This window comes from Gymnogyps californianus, chromosome 1 (assembly GCF_018139145.2).
Source record: "Gymnogyps californianus isolate 813 chromosome 1, ASM1813914v2, whole genome shotgun sequence".
NCBI classification, from domain to species: Eukaryota; Metazoa; Chordata; class Aves; order Accipitriformes; family Cathartidae; genus Gymnogyps; species Gymnogyps californianus.
This window is the reverse complement of record NC_059471.1, coordinates 72,678,452-72,691,158: the sequence shown is the minus strand read 5'-3', so window position 1 is coordinate 72,691,158 and position 12,707 is coordinate 72,678,452. Positions and strand designations below refer to the sequence as shown.

General features: G+C 36.9%; 1 protein-coding gene across 1 annotated transcript in view; it reads left to right on the top strand.

Moving 5' to 3' along the window:
* Positions 1–12,707, top strand: part of TMEM131 (transmembrane protein 131) — a 102,001-nt gene that overhangs the window by 44,447 nt on the left and 44,847 nt on the right. Inside the window, 6 exon segments of the mRNA XM_050893147.1 lie at positions 5,190–5,313; positions 6,284–6,400; positions 7,260–7,382; positions 8,100–8,180; positions 11,784–11,934; positions 12,057–12,113. Of these exon segments, the coding sequence (XP_050749104.1) occupies positions 5,190–5,313; positions 6,284–6,400; positions 7,260–7,382; positions 8,100–8,180; positions 11,784–11,934; positions 12,057–12,113 (653 nt within the window).

Here is a 12,707-nt window from a genome sequence, read left to right as displayed (position 1 = left end):
TAAACAGGTATATTTACAAGTGGTGAAAGGACCAATAAGGTAACTGTGATGTGCAGCCAAATGTTTACACAGTACATTTGATACACTTCTAATGTGTGAGAGTTTGAGATTGTTGGAATTTTTAAAAAATGTTGCAAAATGAAATTTTCATTTCCCTTTGAGTTTGTTAACATTACATTGACATTTAGTCCAGATCTACCTCTGTTTTTGTTCGTTTATCATGCTAGACTGCAAAATGCTGCCAAAGCAAATAATAGTTTATTACACTCTTAGATTCATTCAAATCACAGTTGGTGACATGATTGGATAAGACTCTGCTACTGGTGTTTTGTATATGGGGTTTTGCTAACTGTTTGGAAAAGGTATGATTTGTTGTATGGGATCTAAGTTAGATTCCTAACATGAAATGGGGAATTGGCTCCGTTTAGTATGTTACATGGACACTAACTTTTTGTCAAGTGTAATATAAAATAACTTTTTTGATTTGTTAAAAGCCAGTGAACTGTGGAAGCTGAGAAACGATTGGTCTGTAGGCTAGTACATATACAGAAACAAAACCCTTCTGTTTTCTTTTGCTTTTCTGAGTTAGAAATGCATTTGCATTCTCAAACTTATGTGCTTCGGTTACTCTAACTTCAGTTAAAGAAGCAACTTGCCTGTGTCACTCAACCAGTGACGCATACAGTTTCATGTGAAACAGGAAGAATGCTCTAGTTGCTAATTCTCTAGTCTTGTACCTCGTGCAGGCTTCCTTCACGTAAGGAGCTAGCGTTTTCTTCAGAATGGGGTACAAAAGGCATTCCCTGTCAGTCTCTAGAGGTAACCTTGTACGACCAGCTCATTTCATTTCGTTAAAAGTAGCTGGATACGTTACAAGTCAACACCCAAGTTCTTATTGTTGGAGCTCACTCTCTCTGATGTTCTGAGTGGAGAACCATCTGCATTGGTTCAGGAAGTTCCCAAGCTGCGTATATTTAGAGGCTAGGAGAGTTTTCTGGGCACCTGACTTTGTATGCTTTCCACATTATTACACTTTTGCCTTCTACGCATCTGCTATTCTCTCCTGTCTGACACAGGATACTGATTTAACCCATGTGAAACTTTTGATATGCTGTGCGACAACTGGTCTTACAATTGTTTCAGCAGTTGCCAAAGACGCTAAAAGAAAAAAATACTTAGGGGAAAACATATTTGTTGAACTCTCAAATTCATGAGGAATTTACCTGAATTTAATCTTGAGTATATTTATATATATTCCCAGCATTCCAAAATCTAAGTGGGAAGCTTTTGGTTGATTTCAGTTCTCTCCGGTCTCATTAGAAAGAATGGGAGATGGAAGAGGAAGAATGTATCTGCTGAATTTATATCCTTTGCTTTTCTGTAATAGATTTGTATCAGTTTTCAGCAATCAAACAAACATTTTACAGAGGTGTCTATATGCAGAAAGAAAAATGTAATTACCCTTTTAAAAGGGCATTTTCTCAATCCATATTTGCTTCACAGGGAGTAGCTAGATATTTTTGCAAGTTAAGTTTGAGCCAATAACTCAAGGACTCATCTCCCCAACTTTTTGCAGGAGCTGGTTTCCTTTGTTAAAAGAATCTACCTCTTGATACCTAGAGCAGCAACAAATTTCATTGCAAGGACATGCTTATGATACACTGCAGATACTAACTCGGACTTTGCAAAGAGTTGAGTTGCAGCAGTAAAGAACATGAACATAGGCTTCTGTACCCATTTGAACAGGCACCTCACCCTTGTTAATTACCATCTTCTCATCTAGGTTGTGGTATCTGATTTTTATCAGTGTAGGTGGACCTAGGATTATGCAGGGACAAAAGATCAGGAGCAAAATCTTAAGTGCTTCGACAGTTCATGTTTGCCTGAAGGTGTGTGTCTGTACCAGCTTCTTGCAAAGAAAAGTGCTAGCTGTGACTGCTCCAGGAAATTCTGCTGTAAAATTTGGCACTAGGTAACACTATACTTGTTCAGATCATTGTGGCTTGATAATCCGCAGCCTGGAGAGCATTCCTTATGTCATTATTGCTTGGGATGTAGGTTCATTAAAGGTGTCTGGTGCACACTGCTTTACCTGGATTTTACCGTGTCTGATGGCAGAAAAACCAAGTGAGGTTTGTCTTATTTCTGTAGTTTTGGCTAACATCGAGCTTAAAGAATATGAGGAAAGCTGTATCTCAGCAAAACATAATACTGGACTCATTGTTTCAAAATCAGAATGGTCAACAAAATAGTAAAATAAAACGTAGTCCTAGCAACAGAATTCCTTTTTAGTGACTTCTGCCTTTATCACCTATAATTATACTGTGGTGGTTTAGTCTGGAATCTGAAGTTAGTGAACTGTGATGTCTGTCATGGCTGCTTCCCTACTCACTGTTTTTATAGGCTTTTAGCCTCTCAAATATACTGTCTTATATTCCCCTCTTTTCAGAACTGGAAAAGCGTGAAGACCTTAAAAGATTGTTAACATTTGAAACATTTCGTGGGATAATGAGTTTTACTTCCAAACTACCTTTCTGACAGGAACAGGCTGGCACTTCAGTATTACCGGTTCATTCAACATAGTGTTCTTGGCTTTGTGGTGTTTCACACATTATGCATCATAAAAAGTGTCACTTAAGTCAGCTCTGATCTTAGGTTTTCAGTACACAGCTGGTTCTCTGTAGAGACCACAGATGATATGCTAGTTATGTCATTTGCTCACATGTAACACAGTGCTTAAAATCTACCTCATCGTGTCTCACTTCCTGCTGTTATGGTTGGTGGGAACTGTTCTGCTTGATTCTTGTTTTCAGCTCTTATGCTCCTCTTATGAAGACTGGTTGGAGTGCATTGTAATAGAGGAGGAGGATGGTTTCCCCTTCTTGGGGAGCTACTGAATGTGCTCTGGGGAAGAGAAGTATCCAGAAACTGCACTGTGGCAAGCAAAAGAGTTGCAACAAGGTGCTGGGAGCATGTCTTCCACTGAGGAGAAGGAGAAATTGCAGTGAGAACTAGGGAACAGACAGCTGATCCTCAGGAGATACTGAAAGAGCTTTTCAATGTTGGAGGAGTTAGACTACTTTCTGTCTGTCTGTCTGTCTGTCTGTCTGGTTTTTTTTTTTTTTGGCGTTGGTAGAATCAAGAGGGTACTTGTTTAAGGCATGACCACTTTCTCTAAACAGCAAATTCACTGTGAAATTGCTGACTGTTATAAAAGCTTGGTTATGCCTTTCACAGTTTCCAAGCAGATAAAATGCTCAAGCACATCTGTACTGATGTCAGTGAAGGAGTGTTTGAAGCAGTGGGTTCAGAATTCAGGCGGTGCTGGGTGACTCGGTATCAGCAGACACGCTTCTCAGTTGTGCTTTTGTGGGTGTGGGTGTTTTGGGGTTTTTTTTGTTTGGTTGGTTTGGTTTGGTTTGGTTTTTTTTTCTTCCCCTGGGGGTACAGATGGGGAACTTTGGAGGGCTGGCTCTCATTCAGATTCCTCTGGTCTGATAAGCTTTTCCCCAGCAAACGGAGAACAGTGTATGGGTTTACTGTTTGATTCCATTGATCAACAGTGTAGCAGTTACAGCAGTTGATGCAAAACATCACAGCTGATAAACCATTTCTTTCTAATATCCCCATGTATACTGGCAACAGATACGAATACTTTTATGTTATGGCTTAACCTGGATTTAGGTTTGGTATGGATTTTAAAAGGTGGGGAGACAAATTGTCATCTTCATTACTAGTTACGTTAGAGGAGTCAAAATGAGATTTTTTGACAGTGAAAGAGGAATCAAGAACAAGTGTTTGCTGATGGAGACATGAAATTAGGAGGACTCAGCAAGCGAAGCAAAGAGATTTACGGTAGTAGCATGCACATATATTCTACTGTTAATGATGATGCAGTTTATTGAAGGTTAATAATTGTGTCTTTGAATTAATATCATGGTCTCTAGCATCTATCTGGTTAGCTCATGTTTCACAAGTAGGAGGTTCTGTCTGTTACCGCAGTCACTTTGTAAATTGTGGTATAGTTTGATTACTGTCACTAAATCCTCCAGTCAATGCAACCTTTAATTTACAGCAAACTTATGTTGCTCTATCTATTGAGACACACCCTCCCCCCCCAAGTTGACACACTGTGCAACTACAATAGCGCTTATTAGTTTGGCCTGTTAACGTTAACTGAGGATGGCGGAACAACTGCCTGTTATTGGTCATCATCACTTCAGGTATTACAGGTAGTAATTCTTATCAATAGTTTTGCGGTTCTTGCTATGTTTGGAGCAGGTGACATGGGAGGGAGTGCTACATGGAATACATGTAGCCTGAAAGTTAGGAGTTAACTATTTTGAATTCCAAAATTTAATTTGGAGCAAATTGTAATCCACACACTTTATTAGTGCTTTGGTGCTGATGCTTAACACGTATGTGTTAAAAGGCATGAAAAAAATTCTGAAGAGGTACCGAAGTCTGAAAAATAATTGGTGAAACTGAAGCATTTATTGTCACGTCAGTTGTTGTAAGCAAAAAGGAACAAGCCTAAAGCTTGTGTGGAATAAATTGTTAGCATGTCTTGTTACTGAAAAAGTGTGCTGTTGTTTAACTGTTTGACTTCTGTGTTTTAGACTTCTTAAATTCTAGAATTTATCTCAAGCTTTTCTTATTTTTTTTCTTAAGGTATGAATTCAAATGCAGTATCCAAATAAAATAGTTGTTGCTGCACATGTCTGTGTACTTAATTCTGTTGAGCATATTATAAAATATAATACCAGAAAAATTCTGAGTTCTGGGTAAGGCTACTTACAATCTATCAGGAAAAACGTACAATCTATCAGGAAAAACATTGTGCTTAGACTTTTGTCTAGACTGTGTTCTGTTTATTTTAAGTTGCTGTGTGCAATCTTTCTTAAGATAATTATTTAGAGGTTCTAGCACAGAATCTTCTGATTCTGAAGTAAAAACCTGAAAAATAGAATTTCATTTTTGGATAGGTATCATTTTAGAGGATGATACGATGTTAGGTAAGCCTTCAGGAAAAGTAATCAATAAAATAACGGAAGAGATGTTAAGTAATTCTTCAAGGTAGAATTTATGTATGTTACTTGAAAAAACATTTAATGCAAAATTCTGTTGTCAGTGTTCATCTCTGTTATGTTCCTATCTGGTTTAATGGGACAAATTTTCTGTTTCGACAGGCCAGTTGGAATGCCAAAAATGGAAAAAGTTTACCTACATAACCCTAGCTCAGAAGAAACAATTACATTAGTATCAATATCTGCTACAACATCACATTTTCATGCATCATTTTTTCAAAATAGGGTAAGTTATTCTGCTTTCTCAAAATGAGTTTTTCCTTCCCCCTCCCCGCCCCGAATGAGAGCTTGATTTCCTTCCCTTCTTTAAATGAGCTACTTACTGCAGTAATTACATACATAAAAGTATTAGGATACTGCAGTTCTTGATCTCATATCAGTTACCAAGCAAATTTGAACTGAGCACGGAAACACACACAAACCCTACTAGAAGAGAAGGAATGAGATATTGCATAGGAGTTCTGACTACATTGGAATTGTATACTGTAACTGACAGTTTAACAGCAGATCTCCTTTGTTGCCTAAGTGACTAAGTGTACATTGCCTTAGAGCACATACAGGAACAAGCTGTTGTTATAATTTTTCTGAAAATTGTAAGTCCAGTAAAGTGGTGTTAGTGTGAAGCAGTCACTCCAATGCACTTACAACTACTGCAATCATTTTACAGGAACTTGCAAGTTAAAAAGCATGGTGTCAGCAGGGTTAACTCTTAACCACATTGCTGTCAGATATAGTCCTCCAGTTTCAGTTTTGTCTGCAGGGCCTGTGGCTTAGCAGGGGCCGTGTAAACACTAAAAACTTCAGAAAACCTTTCTATAAGCAACCTTTCTCACTTACAGAAGTCTTGCAGTAATTGCCTTTCTCCAAATGTTCTGTAAACTGTCAGTCCAAAATATTTTTGTGATAAGCTGAACTCTAAGTTCAGAATTCAACATAAAAATTCAATTAAATATGATCCTGCACTAGATAATAGTTGTGAAATATTGGTATTTTTATTATTTTGTTACACATTTTTATTTGTCTAAAACTTCTACTATTTTTTTCTAAATCTGCAGTAGACTTTCTAACTTCTTTATGGAAAACTGAACACATGGAGATCTTCTGTAGCACAAAAACTGTTGTTCATCTGCAGGGTGGAATGTCTTCAATAAACGGTTTTGCTTATTCCTCTGCTTGCTTGCTTTTATTTTTTCCAGAAAATTCTTCCAGGAGGGAATACGTCCTTTGATGTAGTTTTCCTCGCAAGAGTAGTGGGAAATGTAGAGAACACTTTATTTATTAACACTTCTAATCATGGGGTATTTACTTATCAGGTAAGAGAATTACACTCTTGCAGAAAAAGTTGTGAAGTGTGAATCAACCAGAGCGGTATCTATTATGGCATGCTTAACCATCCAAGGATATTTGCACAATAGTGGTTAGTTTTTTATCAGCCCAGTTGAAGAAGTTTCCATCCCTGCTTCTTGTTGTAACACAGAGGTATACCATTGTAAATATCTGTAGGGCAGTACTGTAAGCCAGATTGATGAAATTATGTAGGGTTTTAAATCCTCCCAACAACCTTTTTGTGTGTGTTATTTTAGTGGCTTATTGCAGTGATCTAGCTCATTCTTTAGCTCTGTACTCATCTGATCCAGTGACAAGACAATGTTATTCACTAAGCTGACAAAAAATTACTCACTTGAGATTCAGAAAGATAAACCAGACAGATGAGAGAGTCTGAAATGTCTGAAAAGTGGGAGAAATCCTCTTGTTGAAAGAAAATGACTCTTACAATGGCAATGTTTTGAAAACAACAACAAAAACGCTTCCCATATGGATAGTCTGTTCCATAATGGTATAATTAAAGGATATTTCACGTCTTTTTAACCTTTAGCTGGTATCTAATGTTTCAGAGTATGAGAAAACAAGATGGTATTTTGACTTCCTGTGTTCTAAATATGGCAGTGTAAGTAAGTAGTAGCTATGAGAAATACCTGTTAGCTGCAAACTAAACCAGTTTGTTTATTTCAGTGCTTTAGCATGATACTGGTTTTAAATGTTTGGTTAAAAGTATACTATAAAATTAATCAAAAAGAGTACTTGGTAGATTACTAAAATTGGCGCACATATGTTAGGCTCTGCAACAATTACATACAGCTGCTTATGCTTGTTTTTCTTTTTCTGAACCAGGTGTTTGGCATTGGAGTACCGAACCCGTATCGATTGCGCCCATTCATTGGGGCACGAGTTCCTGTAAATAGCAGTTTTTCTCCTATAATAAATATACATAACCCTCACAGTGAACCTTTGCAGGTGAGCCTAAGAGAGAACCATTAAATGCTTGTTTATGATATTAAACTGAAATTTTGTTTATTTTGGTGGTACTTAAAATTCTGTTTGAACTGTAAAGCTATTTGAGGCCACATCTTTCATATTATATAAATGTTGTTCTGTTTAAATGCAAATCAGTTGTTCTAGAAATTGTAGATTATGCTCACAGATCTCTTAATTTGCTAAATTGAGGTTTTACTGTGAAATTTCCATTTTTAAAATGGTCATAATTACTGCAAAATAAAGAATTAAACTTCACTGGTAATTAAGAAAAATACTGAAGCAAAGAAAGTAAAATAGATCTTGTGCTTTTAATCCAGGCATGCCTCTTAGCTTCCTTCTGCTTGTTTTGTACAGCGTAAGGTGTCTTTATGGTGTACCCCAGTATGCAACGTTGGCAAGCATTCTTATGTTAAGGCAGGATTGATGTCTGTACCTAACCAAACAAGTAAATGAATAGTCCACTGATAAACGTGATCTGATTCTGTTTAGTAAGCAATCCACAAACTGTGAAATGCTACAGAAAGCACATAAAGTGTAGCGCTGGCAAATGGCTGTATCATCATTAAAAGTGAATTTATAAGATACTCCAATGGTCAAATAGTTGCTAACTCATGCCATTGCACATTAGAATACCTGATAACTAAAACAGGATCCCTTTAAGGTTGAGTCGTAACATTTTCCTGTTATCAACCTCAGGTGGTAGAAATGTATTCCAGTGGAGGTGATCTCCATTTAGAGCTTCCAACAGGTCAGCAAGGAGGTACAAGGAAGCTATGGGTGAGTAGTCACGTCTTGCAGCATTCATTGTACTTGTTTGGGGAGGTTTTATTTTGATACGTTTTTAGGTTTTGGGGGTTTTTACCAACTTTCTTTCTTGTCATGTAATCGTTAAAAATACCCCATAAAAATTGAAATGGTAGCTGGGTCTGTTAATTGTGTGGCAATAGGAATTGAAGGAAAGGTTTAATTAAAAGAAGCCATCTGTATTGAGCTGTGCTTTTTTGAAATGGGACGAATAAGATGATTCCCAGTAGAATGAATTATACCTACCTAAGCATTCAGGACACTGTAGTCCTTCTGATGACCTGTGAGCTGGATCTAACCCACAGGAAAAATATACAGAATGTTTTTTACCTTTTTTTTTTTTTCTTTTTTTCTTTTTTTAACTGAGAAAGTCCTTCCTGCAAATCACTGTGAATGCATAGCTGGGTTGAAAAAGCAGCTGAACAAACTCAGGGTAGAAGAATCTATTAAGGACTTCTAAATTAAACAGCAGTGTGTCTAGCTGCAATAAATCCCTAGATCGTGAGTTGAGAGTAGCTGGAAACTGTTCTGGAAAATATTCCTACATGCATGCCCTGCAGTTACTCTTTACTCTTCATGTCTGCTGCTGGAGACGGGGTAGTGCGTTGGATGGACTCGCAGTCTTGGCCCATTAAATCTGTTTTGTTGTGTTCTTCCCTTAATGTAGTTTTGAAGTAAAACATACTGATATCTTTAAGTGAAATAAATTTTAGAAGTGTCCTGAAGGCAAAGTATTGGCTCTGTGTTGTATATCACACTGTTGGTAATGTCCATCTAGATACAAAACCTATTTTCCTCTTTAATTAGAATTATTCCTTTTTTTGATGACTGTTTTTTGTCTGGGAGAGACTTTAAAGTCGCTGGGCTCCAAAACTTGTCTCTTGCTCAAGTGTATCATTACTGTCACTGACTGTTACATCTGTTGTAATGAGTAAATCCAGGATATTTCCAAGTGAGCTAAGAAGGATGATCATAAAACTTAGTTCCTGGCTTTTCTGGAGAAAGTCCATGAGAATGGCAGTATCTTAGTTTTAGATCCAAAAGTTGCAAACAAGTGAGTATGAATACAGATCACAAGCATTTTAAAAAATGCAGAGGAAAGAATAAACAAATGCTGAGGGTTAGATGTAAACATTAAAATGGATTTTTAAAAAATGAAGGTCCTAATGTTTTGATACCGTGTCGTGGTTTGACCCTAGCCAGCAACTAAGCACCACGCAGCTGCCCCCCCTCCCTCCTCCCAGTGGGATGGGGAGGAGGATCGGGAAAAAAAAAGTAAAACTCGTGGTTGAGATAAGAACAGTTTAATAACTACAGTAAAATAAAATATAATACTAACTAATAATAATAAAAATATAATAATAATAATTGTAATGAAAAGGAATATAATTTAAAAAAGAGAGAGAAATAATACCCAAAAAAAGACAAGTGATGCACAATGCAGTTGCTCACCGTCCGATGTCTGAGCAGTGATCTGCCCCTCCCAGCCAACTGCCCCCCATTTATATACTGGGCATGACGTTCCATGGTATGGAATACCCCTTTGGCTAGTTCAGGTCAGCTGCCCCAGCTGTGCTCCCTCCCAGCTTCTTGCACACCTGCTTGCTGGCAGAGCATGGGAAACTGAAAAGTCCTTGGCTTAAGATAAGCGCTACTTAGCAACAACTAAAACATCAGCATGTTATCAACATTATTCTCATGCTAAAAAACACAGCAGTGTACCAGCTACTAAGAAGAAAATTAACTTTATCCTAGCCGAAACCAGGACACACCGTTTTAGTGAAATGGCATTGCTTCTAAAGATAGCCCCTTCCTTGTTGTTGGAGGAACTCAAGGGGATTGTTGAATTCTGTAGCCATTAGTAGGTATGTAATAAACATGTTAGAGCCACAAACAAAAGAATAGAAGATTTTTAAATGTCTAGTTTATTGCTAGTTCTGTTTCTTGAGCATGTAGCTTTTCAGAGCATGTAGCTTTTCACCTTCTCTAGGCCAGATTGCCAGTTAAAGCAATGATGACGTGCATGTGAAAGCTTCCAGTGTATTGCATGGAAAGGCAGTTTGGTTAATACTAGTCAGCACTAATCCTCTTGATCTTCGTATCAACCATTGGTATTTCAAAACAATAAGGCAACTAGAAGAAATTAAACCAGTAGGAGGAAACACTCGGATATATCACTGTATTGGCTACATCAAGAGCTGCACTGCAGTTAGAAAAAGCTGCAAAGTAGAAGATACTATTTGAACTATGGTGATGATACTTCGACATATGGATGTACATCGTTGTCTAAATTTGTTTTGATGCCAAATGTTTGGATGATTGAAGCAGTCTGCATATGCAGGAGTATTTTTGTAATCACTGCTCAGAGTTACTTCAGGGATCTGACAAACCTTGGATTCCTGGTTACACATATGGAAAAGTCAAATCACATCCTTTGAAACATTAATGAATGGCTGCATTATGATAGGTCTGTGAATAAGTGCGAAAACAGAACTTGAAGGCTTCCTGATTTAGGGACTCACCAAGTAGTAGCAGTTGAAACGAGTTACTTTGATATTCAACAGTTTTCAAAGAATACATCTACAGTCATTGTGCCATGGAAGATATGGCTTGACCTCCAGAATGGATTGGTATGAGGTTGTACTACAGAAAGCACAGAAGATGTGTAAGACAATCAGCACCTATATGGATTATGTCCTGTCCCGTTTCCTTCATCAAAAACACGAAAGAAAGAAGCTGTCAACTGAAACAACATCAGTTGATGCAAGGACTGCTCATCAAAAATTCCTATTTTCTCCTGTATTTATTTGCATTTAAAGTGGAAGAAGCTCCAAATTTCAAATCAAGGTTTTCATCTTCTATCTAAAAAAAAAAAAAAAAAGAAAAAAGAAAAAGATCCAGTTCCCCAGCCCCTCTGTAATGTGATGGGGAGGAATATGCAATGCGATGTTAGTAATTCAGCTGTGATGCTGCAGCTGTGTCCAGCAAATACAGAAAGAGTTGTCTTTCAAACCCTGAGTGCAGATTGGAACTGATGGAATAGGCTTGGTACAGAAACTAAAACACATTTTGAGTTGCTGTAAATTGCTTGGTGACTAATAAATGTGCAGCTCCACAAGCTTCTGGCTACTTGCAGTTCTGCACTATTTCAATTTGTGTTTAGCATTGAAACTGTATGCCTTGTGTCTGCTTTGGAGAAAAAACAATTAGAATATGCAAAACCAATATTTGATGTTACTGCATTCTAACATTTTTATGAATAGATTTTGTTTATTGTTAGATTCTGTCAATTTAGTCTACTGTCTTTTTACCACAATTTTAATACATAAAACTTAATCAAATGGGATGTGAAAGTCCTCTTGCATATACCTATTTTTAATCAGTGTCATATCAGATGATTACAACTATCCTTACTAAATGTAATGGCAATTTTAATAACATGCAGCCTATCTCTTACTGCTATTGCAGCTTCTTCTCTTACTACAATTATACTCAATGCTTCTATTGTAATTTTTTGGTGTGGCACCTTTTTTGTAATTACTGCACTCTTATAGATGTGCTTTGATTATTTATCAGGAAATACCTCCCTATGAAACAAAAGGAGTGATGAGAGCCAGCTTTTCTTCAAGAGAAGCAGATAATCATACAGCCTTCATTAGAATAAAAACAAATGCCTCAGACAACACAGAATTTATCATTCTCCCTGTTGAAGTAGAAGTTACAACAGGTTTGTAGAAAAGTGGTTGGTTGGTTTTGGTTTGTTGTTTTTTTTTTTTTTTTAGTTATTCAGCTTAATTAACTTCTAGTATAATAAGAAAATGGTAACTTTTCTTTTTATTTTTCTTAAAGCGCCAGGAATCTATTCATCAACAGAAATGCTAGATTTTGGTACACTACGAACGCAAGGTAAACTATATTTCACATCTCAAAGTATTTATGGGGAGTAGGGTGGGGAGGGGAAAGCCCAGTTATCTTTGTACTCTTCAGGGTTGCTTGTGGAATGATGCTTTTTAAAAGCCAGAGTTTCAAAAGCAGGATAACAATGTGTTACAACAGTGCACAAATGTATTCACCTGCAAGTATACTTGAGATGTGTACAAGCAAACAGTAGTTTGCACATCCAGTTATAAGTCTAGTAATAACATTAGTCTTACACAGTTGCACATGGCTTAGTCTGAAAAACCATTGTGAGTTTACTTAATTTGTGAACTTGTTTTGAAAGATTGCTTTACATCTGCGTAAGTTTTAATAATTTTTGGACACAGGGAATAATGAAAGTGTGCAAACTCAAATTTGTTACTTATGATAAGATCTTTTTTTTTTAAAGTGCCACTTACACATTTATGCCTAACACTTTACATTGTAAATGAATATTGTTTAGTGAAATAAAAAAAATATATATATGGCAGAAAGTAGTAAAACTGAAGGTATCTTTTGAAACTGTAAAAGGGACTCATTACTGAAGAAAAACAGTATATATCTTCTTTCACCTAAAAGAAG